At 35.9% G+C, this 19,335-nt stretch overlaps 1 protein-coding gene across 1 annotated transcript in view; it reads right to left on the reverse strand.

Moving 5' to 3' along the window:
• Positions 1-19,335, reverse strand: part of ANKS1B (ankyrin repeat and sterile alpha motif domain containing 1B) — a 434,784-nt gene that overhangs the window by 276,525 nt on the left and 138,924 nt on the right. The window contains exon 11 of the mRNA XM_026123167.2: positions 2,644-2,780. Coding sequence (XP_025978952.1) covers positions 2,644-2,780 — 137 coding nt within the window. The remainder of the gene's footprint in view (positions 1-2,643; positions 2,781-19,335) is intronic.

Here is a 19,335-nt window from a genome sequence, read left to right on the forward strand (position 1 = left end):
AAATGTGTTCCTTCTCACTGGTTGTAACCTGTTATATGTACAAATCTCCAGAAAAAATAAAGTAATGCTAAAAATGAAAATAAAAATACAAGTTGAAAGGCTGGACTCCTCTGGCAATTTCATCCAAGCTACCAAAGCCTGCATAGTGCAAAACCAGTAGAGAGTTCTACAGTCTGCCTTTCACTGACCAAGTCACTAGTACTTTCCTATGCTGGACGCAGAAGATATATGAGAAGGGGAAAGGAGTGACATCTGTTTTGGCAATTTATGTGATCGCTGTTTTGGTTCTGTTCTCTTAGGGTTGCTTCTGTTGCCTTTTAAGATTTATTTACTTTGCTTGAACAGCGCAAAGAAGCCCTGGCAGACAACAAGAAATTAATTATTTTCTGTGCATCGTATATAATTATTCATTAGTATTACATGAGTGGTGAGAGGTCAGTCAAGAATTGAATCCCATTTTATTAAACTCCAACAGCTTGCTATGTAAATGAATGCAACAGGCACCAAATAAAGGAATTAAATATGCGAGTAGAATTAACACTGAAGGCTTGCAAACACCACATTGCAAATACCTACAATTTCTTTGTTTATTTTCTTTGGTTGAGATCTTGGGGAGGGGAGGAGATTAGATAAATAGAAAAAAACAGAGAGAAGCAATACTAATGAAATGTACATAAACCAAAAGGGGAAATGAGAAGCATAATGATCTAGATCCAATTCCTGTGTATATTAGTACATAGATTTACAACACACGTTATGCAGTAGGCTACATGTGTCATTCTGCTGTTGTTTTCTGCATAGGAAATAGGGCCACATGAGAGAGATTTTAGCAAATGTGGTCAAGTTCTGACCATATATATTGCACAGCTAGCTTTTGCTCTACAGAACGATGAGAATACTGGGAGTCAGTAAATAGTATGATTTAAATTTGAAAATAGCTCCCCAGAATCTTATTAATCCAATCAAAGTTAACTAGCATGAGAACATCACCATTCAATGTTCTGGGTCCATCTTTTGGCAATATCATGATGCAAACAGCTTTTTAAATGCTATTTTCAATAAGCTATCACAAAACAGCTTGTTCCAACAATATTCCAATACCTTTCTGTTTGCTTGCTGCCTACTATAAAAAACAGCTTAGAGGGAAGGAGACACTTCAGTACTATAGTGATGTAGGGTGGGAGAGACAGAGACTACAGGAACAAGCAAAATGAGAAACTGTAAAATGAGAAAAGAACAAGAAGCTGTTATTTTAGAATCCCTGCAATCTACATTTAAGCCAGGATGTGGAACCCAAACTACTTTAGCATCACTGAGGGGTAGTCTGCACCAGTCATTCAGTGGATAGAATTGTTATTATTCTAGGCCACTCTAGTGCATTGACACTGTCAACCACAGGAAACTAAAGTCTCCTCAGAGAGAAATGGCAGGTGCATCTAGTAATTACCTATAATACTGTAAGACCTTCTGAATCGTGGCTTCTAATGAGTAGAGGGTAAATTCCACCTCCATCACTATAACACTGTCAACTCATGCAGCACCAAAGCAATCAGTCCTTTAGAGCTTTTATCAAAATATACATGCATCCATTAGCTTAGCTATCAAGTAACATCTGTGCCAGCAACATAGCGATGATACAAAACCTGCATCCACTAGAATCAAAGGGGCCCAGTGGCAGACATCAGCCATCAATGAAGGAGAGGTGGTTACATTTGAACCCAATAATTGGTTGGAGAGGGATAGAAGGGCTTTTTATTAAAAATTCACATTAAAAAAAGTTTCATAACAGCAATTAGTCAATTTGGTGCATAGTTTTAGAATTTTTCTTCTTCTTCTTCTAAAAAATCTAATGTCACAGCTAGCTCTTCTTTAAGCAGGGACTAGACTAGATAATCCCCTCAGTTCTCTTCTCACCTATATTACTCTATGATCATATGATTCTAAAATAAACTCTTGTATGCTGGTTACTTCTAAACTACTGAACCAAGTTCTAGTTTTGCTTATTTTAAAGATGTGTCATAGATGAGGCCCAGAATATTTAAGAGACAATGAAAAGGAAGTGACACATATTAGCTGTATTCCTCAGAGAACTATGAGAAAGCACTCAGATTTCAAAGCACTAAGTGTATTGTTTACAAAATACTATTAGAAATGCATGAAAATGTTTACAGTTAGGAAGGATGAACGTGAAGAAGCAATACTACAAAAGAAAGTAAACTCAAGAAGGCATAAAACACTATGGAACAATGTAAATAGAAATCCAGAAAGAGAAAATCTGAAGAGAAAATCTGAAAGAGTAATAGGAAAATATACTGATAAAAACAGAATATAAACCTGGAAGAAAATTAATAGTACATAAAAATACAAAATGTTGCATAAAGATTTTGTTCAGCATTAATGCTGTGAGAAAAAAATGTACTGGTATCTCTCTGCACATTCTTCAGCTCATTCATAAAATATTCTACTTTCTCCTTATGCTATTAAAATTGCTTCCTGAGTATAAAAATATTTTGGATTCTGTATATCTATCTTTGATTTATCTATATGTATATAGTGATAACATCCTAATAAATACATGCATCATATCCTGCTTATAAAATCAAAAATGCAGCTAATAGGAGGATGTTTATAGTGATCACCTACCTGAGGACGTATAACTTTTACTATGTTTTTAAGTGCAGTGTCTGGTGATGGAGGAGAGCAGTCAGGTGTCGGGCCTGTAGAGCTGTTTCTATGGTTACCAGATCCTGGTGCAGTAATTGCCACCTGAGGTGCATTATCTGTGAATAAAAATAGCATTTATGTGAACTTACACATACGATGTATATTTAAAAATAAGAAATTATTTTGAAAATAGAACATGATTCAGAATCAATGTTTCAACTTCCCAAAACTGTTATAGTTTAAATGCATTTGGTAAGGAATATATTGCATATCTACGCTTACTTTTCCATTCCATAAATTCATTCCATGTTGAGTCAGGATATAGCATTCTCAATACCTAAACATCATGAGGCACAAAACAACACAAATATCTTACGTTTGTTATCCTGAATTACTGATTATGAATTCAAATACTATCATTATAACACAAGTGATTTAAAAGGACGCTTTCTAAGGCAGCTTATATCTCATCCTGGTAAATCGTGGCATGTAAGTCCCAGTCAAGTTATATAAACACACACCCAACTTAGGGCATGCTAACAGCTTTCAGTCCTAACCTTCCTGGACACTGTAGCTGATCAGCAAGGGTTAGTTACATGAGAGTGTACTCAGCTTCTCAGATGAAATTTGCTTCCTATATAGAGCTCTGCACTACAGTAGCTACCTTTCTAGCAGCATCTCAGCTAGATAACCTAAGACTGGCTTAGGAATGTCCACATATCTGCAGATCTTGGAAAACTGCTGTTCAGACATATTTTCTGACTCTCTTACAATTTTATGGCATTGTAAAGGACCTTTAAAGGGAGTATAAATGTCATTCCTGTCTTCTTTAAATACTCTTAACACTGTTAGAACAATATAAACTAAAGATAGTGAAACTCAGGCCAAAGGACAGAGAACTATGAAATTAAGCCTAACTTCCCAATGATGGGAATGACTTAGCAGGAGGCCAGAAGCTCCACATTACTTCAGGCCTTTAGGACTGCATTATTAATGAAATAATTTAGTTCAGATTCTGGGAAAATTCCATTGCCAATGCATAGTCATGGTGGTCTTCATTTATGAATTTACAGACTACTTTTCTTTGTGGGCCACAAAGACATGTGGGCCATGTTCCTCAATGTGCTATAAAACCTGCAGCTCTACATTAAGACTGATTACATTCAAATCTCACATCTGAGGGCCTTAACTTATAGTCTGCAGGGTTCACTAAAAGAAAGCTTATTATCTGTATTTGAGGTGGATTACCAATACACACTTTCACTCTGTTGACAAATCTTTACTACAGTGCTGTAAGCTAGAGAATTTTTGCTTAAGCAATTTCTGTAGGAACACACATAAGCTCCTCCTTTCTGCGCAAATCACAAATGCATCCATAAAAGGGAAGACAAAAGCTTCTCCCTCTCAGTTCAACCAACCTGAGAGAATTTTTGGAAGTATAACAGAGACTTCAAGGGAAAAGAAATAGACAGTTTCACAAATGTAGCTAACATAGGCCAACATAGACTTGAACAGTTGCAAGTTATGGCCTCTTCAAACTTACAGCTACTTTGATACTGTGGATGATTCCAAAAAGTACTCCCCACAGAAACACTACATATTTGGATGAGGTCTGAGACTTCCTCACCAAATAAAGACCAACAGACTACTCTTCCAAAGGAAATGTCAGATTTGAGGGTTTCAACAGTAGTGTTACATTTAATGAAAGTGTGAATGGAAGTCCAGGTGAAGTTTGGCAGACATCCAAAATGGAGACATCCTGTAGAAAAGCTCAGATGTTACCTGAGCTCTGGTAGAGTGAACCCTCATTGTCATAGACAAAGAGAATTCCAACTTCACTGAGAAGTTTCTGCATAAAAAATGCCAGTCCTTTAGATTTGCAACCATAGACACAGAAAAACTCTTCCTTAATAATTGCAGGTGCGCAACTAATGGAAGATCAATTTCTTTCAGAAAATAATACACTTGTTACATACACATACAATAAATAGCCCTGCAATCTATATGGAGATAGCAAACAAAGGAGTATACTGCTGCCTATGCATGCTGTAATACAGGCAGTAGACTAGCCTCCACCTAGGAAACTACAAAAACCTCCTAAAATGAGGAATGCTCCATGTGAGTCTTTAGGTAAAGGTAGGACATTACAAGGGTGGGAAACAAACAAAGGGATGGTCTTCAACAATTGACTAAACCTATAAAGAACACAAGCTCTCCAGTACTTTAGCAGTCCACAGGTTTATGTCAGCCATCGTTTGCTGTGAAGCCTGTGTGGCTGTGCTTAAGCCCAGCTGTCCTTCAGCTGTTTAGCACATGAAAGCCTTGCAAGTGAAGTCAAGAAGTCTGGCAAATGGGGAAGTATCTTAAGGATGCATCTCTCAAAGGCCAGACAATTAGAAATACAGATTGGTGCTAATGGTAATGAGTACAGTTTCCTGCCAGCATTCCATTCTGTTTCAAGCCCCTGATGACAGCGACCTCAGCTTTGTTTACCAGTGCTTTAAATATGCAATGGTCAAGTAGCATGAGTAGGGTGTAGGTGTTTCCACAGGGATCTGAAGCTTCTTGTTGACCCTGTTCAGTGATAATCAAAGACGAAGTTTTGCCCCAAATACAATCCTACCTGAGGAGAATGGAACTGACTGAAAATGAAATTCTTGGAATTAAGATGTTTTGGAATATATGCATGAGGGGAGGCAGGGCTTTTATATGCCCCAATTCACAGGGCTGAGAAAAACTTCTCTGGCTAGGTACTTGCACACAAGTATAACCACTTCATGAACATAAATAATATGCAGAAATTTCAAAAAAAGAGTAGTTAGAATCTTTCCTTCCAAGAAAAATAAACTGGCAATAAATACTAACAATATTTTTCTTTGAAACAAACATTCCAGGAAAATCCAACCACACAATATTTCATGCTTTCAGTCCTTCCTCAAGGGAATAAAGCATCTGACATATAACAGTTTCTTGTAAACAATTTCTTTATTGTGGACAGCTGTTTATTTTCACAGCAGGATCTTCCCATTAGACAACCAATAATCATTTACTACCTGGGTTTGCTCCATCAGACAGAGAATATCACTATCAAATTAACTACTTCAAATAATTTGGGGGACTTTTTTGGATATATATACAGTATTCATAGTTTCATTAAGAATAAACTTGAATATTTTATCTTTTATAATTACATGATTTAATAATTATTATTCTCTCATTTGCTTTTCTCTCTTCTCTGGTAACAAAACTAAAGCAAATGTCTGAACAAAAGTGGTTTTTTTTCTTTAGATAACCATAATCAGACTACTGTAAGTTTCAGTGCAACTTTTCATGACAATAAGAAAGAGTTTACCTCCAACACTTACTTAAGAAAGATTAGTTGCTACACTAAGTTTCTGATAGGTGCTATAGATGGAACCAACTGGGAAGTATTTACGGTTCTCATTCTCTTCTAATTCCTGGCTCAAGGTACAATAAGCTAAGAGATGTTTCAGTTCAAATCAGATAACAACAGGCTCCAGGGATCAACTGGCAGCTAAAAATTACTGAACTGCAATATGCTCTAACAATTTTCTTTCCTTCCTCGATCATACATGACAAACTGTCACAAAGATTATGTTATTGGAGCGAATTCTCATTCAAAAAAGTGGTACCATACTCCATTTCCTTTGTTTTAGGACAAACAGACTGCAGTGGGATAAAGAAAATATTATCATATGATGTTTTCTACATTCAGAATAACCAAGATCATTTTTAAAAATTTACATAAGCTTAGGTTTGGGATTTAACTGGACTCGTCTAGTGCAGACTATAAAAATAGCTATGCTGATTTACATCCTGGGAAATCTTACTAATATGCTTGGTTGGTTGGCTGATTTATTGGTTCAGCATATAAGGTTTTAAGGGACAGAAGGTGTTACTATGCTATCATGATCACATTTACCATTAACCATCTTATAGATAATTTAAAAAGATAGTGATTCTTAATTTTCTCACAGTATCACATATGTTTCCACATCTCAGATACTTGTTAAAACTCTACTCCCTACTTTTCCCAGTTTTTCAAATATATACTTCAAAAAACAGACTCAGTATTTCAGTAACGGTCACATTAATGCTTTATACAAAATCATACTACTTGTCTATACTTATTACTTCTTATGTGTCAAGAGACATACTACATACAGTATGAGTAACTACTAACTAGAGTAACTACAGATGATGAAATCACTGCTTGGAAGTTAAAGGTCAGCCTGTTCCTACCATCATTTAAAAAATCTTTTTGCACTCAAACCATTTTAGTATTATTTAAATTAGAGCCACACCCTTTGATTATACATAGGTGGCTTGACTTCAGCTTTACTAAAAACCACTATTTTGAACTATCTCCACCAAATCCAGAAATCCAGACCAGCCTTCAACTGAACTATTCCTGTTATTCCATATTTCACCACCAGTTATTTTATATATTCTTACAGGTAAATGCTAAAAGGAAATGGAATAGTATTGAACAAGAACAAATCCACATAATCAATTTAAAAGTTTTAGAGTCATTTAATATGGCATATGCATATTGTTGCAGCACTTTTTAGAATGTTAAGGGATGAAGGAAAGAGCAAGACAAACGCCTCACAAAATCTATTTTGTCAACACATTTATTTTATCACCACACTGTCATAACAATAGAATGGTGAAAAAACATGCTTTTTGCACTTCCTGTTCAGTTTTATCTATTTCCAAGTTCACTAGTATTGAAACATAATTAATATTAGCATACAGTTATCCTGTTCATAAAAATATGTTTAACTCTGAATGTACTCATGAACATCATGTCTCTCACAAAAGAAATTATAAAAGAATTAACATTATTCCACAGGAAGAAAAGTTGGGCTATCATCATTGACATGATAAGTACTCAGTGATTCATATGTTGCAATGCAATCTTTAAGCACAAAAAGAACTTTTAGATGAAATGAAAACTGCATTATGTAATGTATTATATGCATCTACTTAATAAGACTGAGTTTTTGGAATCAAGATTCAGGACCTAAAGTTAAACTTCTCTATTCATATGCTAGTAACTAAATTGCTTTCCAAAGAAAGGGCATTCATTTATTCTCAAGCTTTTGAGTCATTCAGAAACTAATCTTCAGATTTGCAAGGTCAGTGGGATTTGTCTGACTAAATACAGCTACATTTCAGTGAGCATTTGAAATTCCTCTTTAACTCAATAGCAGTCAGCTTAATATAGTATTAGAATTTAGGACATAGCCCAGTTAATACCAAATAACATATTAGGTCATATGAACATGCCCTAAACTTCATTGATTATACTGAAAATATATCCATTGGCTTTGAAGAATGTCTAGAAAGCTAGCTCAGACCCTTCTATTGTAGACAAGTAGGGCAAGATTCAATTGCCAAAATGCAGGCAACTAATGCTATATCAGTGGGCCAAGGAAATCTAAGTTATCTGCAAGAGGCTTGCAGGTACTATGGGATTTCACTGCACTTCTAAACCATTAGCTGGGGACGCCCACAGGCATTCAAAGGTCAACAGATACCTACCTGTGGGCAACTGAATCAAGCTCCTAAAATGATAGGAGATGAATCCCAGTCTTACACTCTTAAAAACTGCAGCCATTATTTTCTAGAGATCTTTGTGAAGGTGAGACCTAATTTACTTCTATCAGCATGCTAAAAAAATTATAGTAACTCTTTTTTTGAAGTGTACAGGACATCAGGAGGTCAATAACAGAAGGGAGTGCAAGGAACTTCTGTTCACGGATATGGTGACTGCTTTAAACTTTCACTCAGAGCCACTCCGTGACTGAAGTAATGCATAGTAACTGGGCAGTATCAGGTGATTTACTTCAAATACATACCAAGTGCTCTGAATGAAAATACAAATATATACTCTGCCTATTTTATTTCCATATTCCAACTGTTTGTGCAATCACTTAAATACTTGCACACTCAGCTTTAAAATTTGCTATAAGAAAGGAAGAAATATGTATTTAACTTCAGAGGTGGAGACCAATAATAATCTAGAATTGGATTATATGTGATAAATCTAATGGTGTATATATATATTAAATTCTAAAACTTCTAAAAATGTCATACTAAAGATGAACAAAATGCTTAAAGCACAAAACTTGGTCACTGTAACCTTGTATGGTTTTATAATATAGCCCTCAGGGCCTGGATAGATTTGTATACTGCACCTCCAGAGGAAAGCAAAGGAAGGTGTAAAGTGAATGTGCACATATGTATGTACATATGAATATATGTCTACATACATTTACATAGACAACATCCTCAAAGGCATCCCTTGCTAGTAAATAACTTCCTTTTACTCTTCAAGCTCTGCCCAGCATAGCAGATTCCACACAATGTTCCAAATTACTTGAAGGTGGGCCAAAACTCTGCATCTCTTTTTTTCTCACCCCAGCATTGGGATAATGCAAAAATGTGAATAAAGCTCCAAATGGCTTGGTGTTGTCTTGGATCAAAATGTTTTTTAGTATGTCATTGAAACAGTCTGAAGTTTGATCAGTTATAGCAGACTCAACTCACTGGCCTCCTGGCAAACTATTACAGAAACACTTTGTGTATCCAATTTGATAATTTTTATGGTTTCAGATCTGTCTTTAGAAAAATATAGTAGGAGACTGTTGGAATGCCTTTGTCTGTACATGTTATGTCAATGTCCTCTTAGCATCAAATGTATTATATGGAGGCATAAAGCTCTGACAAGAACACTGGAAGGTTAATCATCTGGCTCAGTCAGAAATCAGATCCTTGGAAATCAGATCCTCAGTAGAAACCTTGGAAGGATACAAAAGGAGATAATCTGGAAATAGTACTATTTATGGAGGATAAGTGAACAATATCAGAATTTACACCTGTCTCCTCACAGAGAAAACAGCCCTCAGAAAGGCTACTTTGACTGACTGACTGAGAAGTGAGCAGGTTAATATGTATCCAATCATGAATATAAGGACTAGATTTTAGTTCCTGTCAATGATCAGATCTCTCCTAAGTGGGAATTTTTGTCTAGTCCTTTAAGAAGCTTTATAACTGGAATGAAAGAAGACTTGCCAGTTATATCTACACTAGAGTGATAGATAAGCCAGCATTTTCTCATTCCAGAGATAATCAAAGATACGGAAGTTTTACCAGGGATATGGGATCTTGCTGAGAAGCAGACCAAGAACTTGCCCAGACCATGTTCCATGGAATCTTTCCTGCTGTTGATGAGCTTCTCCTAACAGGAAGAAAAAGATCCAGTCCCACATTACAAATCACCTGAATTCGATTTTGCGAGTTAAAGAGAGTTTGGACAGAGTGATCTTCCTGAAGCTTACAGAGCCTTTGCTAAGGCAGAGCAAGGAGAATCATTCCATTATGCTAAAACATACCCATATAATGAGAAATGTGGGAGGAAAAGCATATACAAGATTCCTGAATGGAACGAGAAATATGTCAAGTGGAGAGCCTAGGTTCAGGTCCACACTGCAGCTATAGGTTTGACATAATGTGACAAGAAATGGTTCTTTGGCTCTTCATCAAAAGAGACAGTCGCCAACTCCTTTGTTAAACAATTCCAGGATGTGAAGAGTATGTGGCAGATAGGATTCTTATCTCAGATATATGAGCTTCAGAGATTGACAGCCTTATGGTAGAAGGGTGAAAATTTTGTTGGACTTCAGTTATGTAACACATTGTGCTCATATGATCTGTTGTTAACTGTGCATGTTGACCTCCAGGTCCACAGTGGCAAGGCAGGACATACATTTTCAACTATTCTGCCTAACTGCTATGCTGGTCATGGTCTCAAGGTCCCAACTTGTTTACAAGAGGTGTTATTCAATTCAAAACTATGACACATAAATGTAGATATCTATATGCAGATGTCTATATGTGAGCTGGCTGTTTCAATTCTAACACAGTGAATGGTGATCCTGTCAATAGAATCAATTGAGCACAGAGAGTGATTCTGCTGCCAGTCACTATGTCTCTTCTCTAAGACTAGCCTAATGGCATTCTGAGCTCCACTGGCTGTATTAAATAGATCTCCACTTACTATAATGGGGACTTAGCTGCGGGTAGAGATTAAATATCCTGAAGTCTAAACAATATAAACTAATCCTCCCATTGTAGGGAAGGAATGATTGTAGTTTATGGCACTGTCTTGAATGTGCAAATAAAGGCATTCAGCTTTCCTGAATCCAGAAGAGGTAACTCCTCCTTCTCTTTCTTTCTGAGACTGGAAAATCATGCTATGGTATCTTTTTGTTTAAGATGAAGGGAAGAAAAACTTTTGGAAACTTCCAGAAACAATGGCTAAGTTGGTTCTTGCCAAAACAGCATATCTTGAAAAGGACTGTGGAAAGGCATAGCAAAGGCTTGAAAAAGGCCTGACAAATAATTCTATTTAAAGTGTATTAAAGACATTCTTTTAAACTTTTTCTTGTGTATAACTGTCACAAGAAATGTGTACAAGCTGGTGAAAAGTGAAAAGTCTCTGACAGCATATCTGAGGAGGAGGACAGAGAATGGCAGTTCACCCCTCTGGCTTTATTGCAAATGTGGTACCTGGATAGCAACAGCTGATAAGGTAGGAATGTGAGTGTGAACTGTGTGTGAATGTAATACCCAAAACTATCACCTGAGATGTTGTTTGCTCCAACTCATAACGCTATGAACAAGGACAAGCATCAGATAGATTAAACAGTGATCAGAGACCCTGGTTAAATATTAATCAAGAGATTTTAGAAGAAAAAAGAAGTATATATGAATCATGAAAATTTTTAATGGAGGGAGAGGAAAGAAGGGAACAGGGCTGCAGTCAAAACCTCCTTTGAAACTGTCAGAAGTTGTCCTGCTAACTCCTTTGCCTATGCCTGAAGAGCATCCTCATGTCAGACACCATATATTCCAGCCTGCGCTCCAGTGAGTGGACTAACATTATGGGGTGGAAGAGGCAGGGACCTCAGTATGTGAACTTGTTGAGTGCTTTCTCAATGGCATGTGCATTAGCAGATAGCAAAGAGTGGGTAAACATAAAGCTAGAGCATTCACATCTCCAAAATCTCCACATCTCCTGAACTCTGGTGAGAGACTATGAGGGACTGAGCTAGTCCTGTGACCTTAGCTCTAAAAAAGGCACAAAGAATACCACTGAAAGAGCTAAGAGAAACAGATATGGAAGTGGTTGGCTTGCCCTTCTTCACCAGACCTAGCATTTATGCTTTATAAATCACCAGCAGTATATTATAATGAGTAATGAAAGAAGCACTGCTTCAAAGTATGGGTGAATACCAACAACGGTAGATTTCATTGTAAGTGTGATTAAAAACAATGTACCTGAATGTTTTGTGTGGAGTCAGTACTACTTATGCTCAGTTCCTTTAAGTTCCTTGGGGAAACTCAGGCTGCTGGATTCTGCTAGTAGTAAAATTACAAGGCAGGAGCCCAAGCCAACAAACAGGAAGAAGCCAAAAAAGCAAGACCCAAAACTGAGCAGAGTAGGTGACAAGATGATAGCAATTCCCATGATTTGATACAGAGCTGCCAGGTAAAAGATTTCTTGGACAGAATGTGTGATATAAATGTGATGTCTCCTGTAAGTGGTGGACCTATTGCAAAGATTCAGAGCAACTGCAAATAGTAGGTTCAGCCAGGCTGCAGTCCATGGAGAAATCCAGGCATAATTTAGAAAACATCCTAGTTTGTTAGATGGAGAACAGGACACAAGTGCGATACAGTAGCCCCAATTAGTAGTCCCCCAATTGAGGGACTAAGTAATTTTCCATAGTATAGGAATCAGCTTTAAAATGGTTCTTACTTGACTTAATCCCCAAAGCAAATCTTCTCTCCTGCATAGCTGTTCAAAGTGGCATAAATCTGAGCACTAATGACATGGACAAACTTCTGTATTTTGGGATTTCAAGGAACCAAAATTACTAGAGAAATTTTAAAAGAACAGATGGAAGACTGAATAATAGAATCAGTAGGCAGCTGAACTTGATGCATAGAGAGAACAGTTGGATTAAAGTGTTTGAATTTGCTCTTTTGAATTTGTTTTGTTTCCCACGTACTTAAACCTGAATAACCATTGTTCTGAGTAGGATTGTAAATATATATCTGTAACTGTCTTGATGAAAGCACTTGAAGCTATAACTGGCCTGATCTTGGATGTGGCAGCTATTTCAGGATAGTGTTTGGAATTAATTACCAGTGAAGTGCATTCCAGTGGCAGCGGGGGGTCTGCTTAGCTGTTTCTGCATCATCCATGAGACTTGGGTATGACTATTATCAACTTTTTATTTCCTCTAATCACCCACCTGCACAAATAGACTTTGGAACTGCTTCAAGCTTACATAACCCTTGTAATATCAGGCAACAGTCTGGAAAAACATTTCTCATTAAAAAATAATGAGAAATGATGGGTGATTTCCACCATTTCCTGAGTAACCTTTTGAGACTGCCTCTGCGAGCTGTTGATGCCTAATTGAGCATTCAAAAACAATGCTACACAGTTGCCATATACTTGGTGTTTGTGAAATGGGTTTGTGTTTTTTGTTGGCTTTTACATGTTTGAAAGGTTTATAGTGAAATGACTGCACTGTCTATGATAGATACTTCATAGGTTTCCACATTTGTCCTGTCTCAGCTTGTAGTCATGTTTCTGGAAGTTCAGGGAAAAGCACAGGGTGTAGTTACAGGTTCCAAAATATTTTTATTTATTTCGGTCACTCACTAAAGACTTGAATGCCTACTGGTCGTGTGGAAAAAAAATGCAAAAAAGAACAATATAGATTGGAGAGTTTTTTGCTTATTTTTAAATTTCTGTCATTAGTGAGAGCAGGACTGGGCCATTGATTGCTATTACAGGCATGCCTTAGTGCACAAGGTTTCTCCCATAATCCTGACAGAATATCCATACTGTGCTTTGCAGAGAAAACTATTGCAAATATAGTGATTATAGACAAATTAAGCTACATTTTCAAATCATCTTAGAATATAACCAGCAAAAGATGATGAGAGTAAATGCTCTTAAACCATTAAAGTAATATTTATGGTAGTCATAGTCCCCAGAGATTGAGCTCGGTAGTAATGAGATTTAAGCAGTCTTGAAAATAAACCTCCCAATATTCACCTAGCAAGGAAATGCAATCTGTGGCCAAAGCAGCTTTCTCAAGCTTTAGTTATTCTGAAGTATCAATTATTGTAAGTCTCTTTATCAGAACACTAAAAATAAAGCAAACCAAATATTTAAAAGCTAGATAGCACTAAAATGATATTTTAAAATGTTTCAGTATTCAGATATTTGTACTTAAATATTCTTATTTAATATCTTGTAAATTGTTGAGTAAATTCTGAGTATTCAACTGGCAATTTAAAAGTTTTGCATAGATTTTTGTATGTACTATATAGAGCAAATATTTTGTTCCAAACCAGAAATGTATATTGTATTTTGCATAATAGGATACTGATTAAGCATAAAGAAGTTGTCCAGCAGGTAGTGTGCACTGATACAAGGTCAGAATTAAAGGAATTTTTAGAGTCTTTACTACTAATTTCAAAGCAACATGGAAACATCTATACCAGACCAGACAAGATATCTAGTCCAGTATGTTGCCCCAGTGATGTCCAGATGATTTGGGAATGATAAAGGAAATACTGTGAATAATTTTGGAATAACACAATCAAAGTTCCCACCACAAACAGTTCATTTGTGGCACTACAGCATTAGAGTTTTTAGCACTTTAAAAAGTCATCACTCAATCAAATTATTTAATTTCCAAATAACTTTTTTCTAATAATTGACATCCCAAAACAATTTTTCATATATTATTTTTACTTATTTGTATTTATACTTGGCATTTTCTTCTGAAAAAAATCAAATTTTCCTTTTCATTAATATTCCCCCAATAATTTATTTTCTTTTAGTTGTCTAATTAATTTAGATGAAATGATATGTTACAATATTATTATATAGTTATGCATTATTAACTCTACCTTCTGTCTGACAAAGCAGCATTTACATTACTTCAGCTCTGAGTGTTTAGAATCTTCTATGTACTTCAACATATTTAATTTAGTTTCTGACTGAGTGTGGAAATTGCCTCAGTGGTTTTCTCCTTTTGGTTTGGTTTTGGATCCACAAGCTAGCTTTGCAGATTTCTTAAAACTCTTCCTATCATGTGTTCCCACCAGTGGAACCTATTAGGTTTCTTATAGGGACTGGAGATATGGTGGAGTTTGCATAGATCCTTGGAATTTTTAAGAATTGCAGCTAACTATAGAAAGTAAAGAAAAAGATACCACAAAACTCCGAACAGTCAAGATGTAGTTCTATTGATAGCAAGTGAATAAATCAAAGTTTCCAGAACATGTAGCTTTGGCCTGCTTCCTTGACAGAGTCAAATGGACTTAAAAATCAATCAAAGAAGAATATTCCAGCACAGTGGGGCAGAAATGAACAGCAGAAGAGGGATCATAATTAAATAAAAGTATGATTTTTTGCCAAGTTTGATGAAGAAAAATATGACTTAAAACTATTTAACATCTCTTAACTTCAAGCCTTTAACTACAACAGAGATTCATGATTCGATTGTGCTGGATTTTTTTCTGTTTTCTTTTCTTTCTTGAAAGAATGAAATACCCCTGCTCTTTTTCAGACCATATTTCATTGTCAGTTTGTCCCAATTTAGAGAGAAACTTCACAGAGAGAAAATTCAGACAGTCTGGTTAAATTGTCCCATCAAGGCCAGGAGAAGGGGAAGACTAAAATAAAGCTAACACAAGAAAGCATACCATGTAGGCAGCAAAGAAACTGTGTATTTCCCTAATTCTTAGCACTTGTTTTTACATTTATTCATTTTCAAGAAGTTTCTAAAGAATATAGCCATATATGCCATATATGATCACATATGAGTGCCTCCTGATGCCCCATAATCTCTCTAAATTGAAACTTTCCTCATATGAAAAATATACTTCTATGTTTCAAGTTCAGAAAAGATTGAATGGAATAACAGGGACATATACTTTAGCAGTAATGATCACCAGGGTTCCCTGCTCCCCTGGCTGAAACATTTCTGCTTACTTTGATTTTCCTCATATATAATTCTTACACTGTGACAGCTGTGTACCTGACCTAAACAAAAGGTACAATTCATAGAATTTCTGTCAGGCGCACTGTCAGAACTTCTAGCCAGCATGAACTTCATATTTCGAATGTCATTATTCAATTAGAATATGAGTCACAAGTTCATTTCACTTTGTATTTACAAAGCTGATATCTAGCATTCGAACATGCAATTTATAAAATGTTTCACACCTTTTCTGCTGTTTGCAATGGTTTCATAATGCATTTAATACTTTTGTTAAATTTATCAATGGCAAGTCCTTTTTAAAGTTATCTCAGATTGGATAAGAAAATTCTGAAAGCCAACCAATAGAATTTACCAGAAAAATTTCTTGCAAATATTTCCACATACTATTTACAAAATATTCACAGGATTTGTTAATATTTTTTCATCATAATGTAGGACAGAAACAGATGTCAAAATAATGGAATTGCTCTGGGAGATAAATTAGCCCCAACTCCAGTGCTATTGGTAAGAAATTGGTTTTAATTGTACTAGATTACTTAAATATCTTCCAGCGAGTAGGTAATTGCATCTGAAAGAAGAAGGACATGGATTGAACAGCTCCTCTGGAGCTAAAGAGGCAAGAATGTTTTTACTAACAGTTGCTTTTAATATCCTCATCCAGCATAGATGCTACTTCATACAGTAATGTACTGTATTATGGAAAGAATAATACACCCTGGAGCAAAAAATATGAACAAATTTTCTGAAGACTCTTCCTGCTTTTAGAAAATGATAAAGCAACCGAGTGTTTTCTCAAACATTCTTCCTATGGATTCTTCCAAATCTGTGGTGTTTGAAGGCATACCAGGGAAAAAGAAAAAGACTAGCTTGATACCCTGTCTGCACTAGAAACTGATTCTATCACTAGTTAGTGGTAAAGCTATGTTGCACCTAAATGTATGGGGACTGGCAGTGCTAGCCCATGTCCATCCTGTTTTGCTATACAGTATTACCCTAGAAAAGCAAAACTTACATTTCTTGCACACTCCAAATTTCCTTTGGAGGTGGCCTGCACAAAAATGAAAATGGTATAAAAAGAATAAAAATGAAATCTATGCAAAGTAATAGAAACTTTTGGCAACAAGCTGCATGCTGCCATCAGGACTGGCAGATGCAGAAAGGGAGACAGAAGCAGAGAAAATGGAAGTAAATTAGATTTTTTTATTATTTAACTTAAAATAAAACAGGAAGGAAAATCTCTCTTTTTACAGAATGTAACACTGCTTACCTTGACTAGGAATCAATGTTTTTCTATTTTTTAATCATCTCTGACACTGAACAAAACAAATAAATCTGTTCATTATGTAGAGAAATGCTTTATTTTAGTAATTACTTAATATTTTCATAAATATTTTGATTTTAACAAAATTTTCCAAGCTATGCCAAGATTTCTGCTTTTCAAATGTACTAAAGTTAGTGGAGTTTAAGCAAACTAAAGTTTGCTTAAAAAAATCTCATAATAGATATCATAAAAAAGTGAGTTCTGAGTAACAAAGGTATTGAAATGTTAAATACAATATTCTTAACTTTTCAGAAAAATACTACATTTAAATTCTTACTTATAGAACTGGAGAAGTAAAGAGAGTAGAAACAGGGTATGAAGCATTTATCTTTACAGTTACTACTTAGGATCTGATTCAGGTCAAAACTGAAATAAAATTACTGATAACTAAATTCAGTGGATTGTATGATAAGCTAAAATCATAGCCCAACTGTGGTGCAGTCTGTCAGAAAGAAACTGCTGGAGGGTGTCAGTCAGAAAGCCAGGCAAAAATTTTTCAGTTTGGTTGAGGGTTTTTTTATTTATTGCTATTCTAAGTGTCCTAAAACTGTAGGAAAAAGAGTAAGGCTACTAATCACCTTCATGCATTCACGTCAAAGCCAATGGATCTTCCCTGTAATACTTGAGGAGGCACAGTAACTGTATAGCAGATGATCCCTACAGAGAAGATACGATGGAAAGCTGGGAGGAAGGAACGGCAGAGCTGTGATTTAGATAACTCTCAACATCTGTTAGCAGAGCCACCAAACTGACATATGAATGTGGTGTGTAGCTAGTTGGGAATTTTTTGGAAACAATTTTCACCATACAAAAACTGATAAATCAAAATTAGTTTTCTTGGGGAAATATATCATTTTCTTAATATTTTCTTCAGAAATTATTCTCAGAGCAGGCTGGAACTTCTGGTGTGTGTTTTCCAGAAAGACCAATGGGAGAAAAGACAAAGATTGCAGGGCAGATATCCCACAAACCTGATTTTTTGATCATTCAGTTCAGGGGTCCTACTGGAGCTCAAGCCAGGTGTGACAGAATGGGGCAGGGCTTGAGCGTATTCATCTTGGCCTGACCTGAGTTTGGAATGCAGCTAGGATTTGAAACATAGGCTCAGTGCTGAAAAGCACTCCAACATCCTATGGTATAGATGTAGTTACTGACATTATAGCCTGGCATTTAGAGTTCTCAGTGTGATCTCCCACCTTCCGCAAAAGTGCCCTAATACTGGACACAGAAATAGAAGGGATCATCCAAATCCATCAGATCTAATCCCAGAATTGCAGGCAATCATATAATAATAGTTTTGCTGAGAGGCAGCTATAGACTATACCTCCTCTATTCACCATCCATAGCAAGTCACAAAGCATCCCTAATACAGTGTATTAAACTTGCAACCCTTAATACCAAAGATCAAAAGCCTCAAAAACTACACAAAGAGCAGGACAGATCAGGAGCATTGTTAATGTCATAACTTTTGGAGAATACCTACATGATCCTAAGATGTAGATATTGCAGTTTCTAATGATTAATCACTCCTAACAGAGCAAATTTATCACGGGAAACTGAGAGACAGAAACAGTGAAGAAATTTATCTGAGACAAAAGAGAGCCCAGTGCTTTGTGTGATTCAATATGTATCTATACAGTATTTCCAGTTCCAACTAGACTGTTTCTGAAATCCTTTTAGGCTTTTTTATAGCATTTGAACTGCATAGCATTAGAGCCTTAATAGAGGAGGTATAACATTATATGCCCAGGGAAATAAAGACTCTTAAGGACCAGATCTCTCAAAATTTGAGAAGGACTCAGTTTCATTCCAATGCAAAATAGAGAATATGCAAACTCTTGAGTATTACAGCATAAGTAGTACAAGACAGTTCCTTCCTCCCAACTTCTAATCTGGAGTAATATTCAATCTGAACGGGTTTGTAGAAAATTATTCCTTTTACTGGTGCACTGCAAGACACATAATATTAGATAAATACCTACAGAAGATCTTTATGTAGTGCTATGTACCCATTATACCAACTAGCACTCCTCTAGAACATACCAGATGCATGTAAAATGTAAACAAATTAATGGTAGAATAAAGTTTCACTATGACTGCTAGTATTAGCAATTTGACGTTTTTTATGGCAATATGATTCCTCCCATATCAGTTAAATGGTAATCACATATAAAAGTGACAATTGCTTATATCTGCTCAATTATAAAACAATTTGAGGAGCATTTT

Source organism: Dromaius novaehollandiae, chromosome 1 (genome assembly GCF_036370855.1).
Source record: "Dromaius novaehollandiae isolate bDroNov1 chromosome 1, bDroNov1.hap1, whole genome shotgun sequence".
NCBI lineage: Eukaryota > Metazoa > Chordata > Aves > Casuariiformes > Dromaiidae > Dromaius > Dromaius novaehollandiae.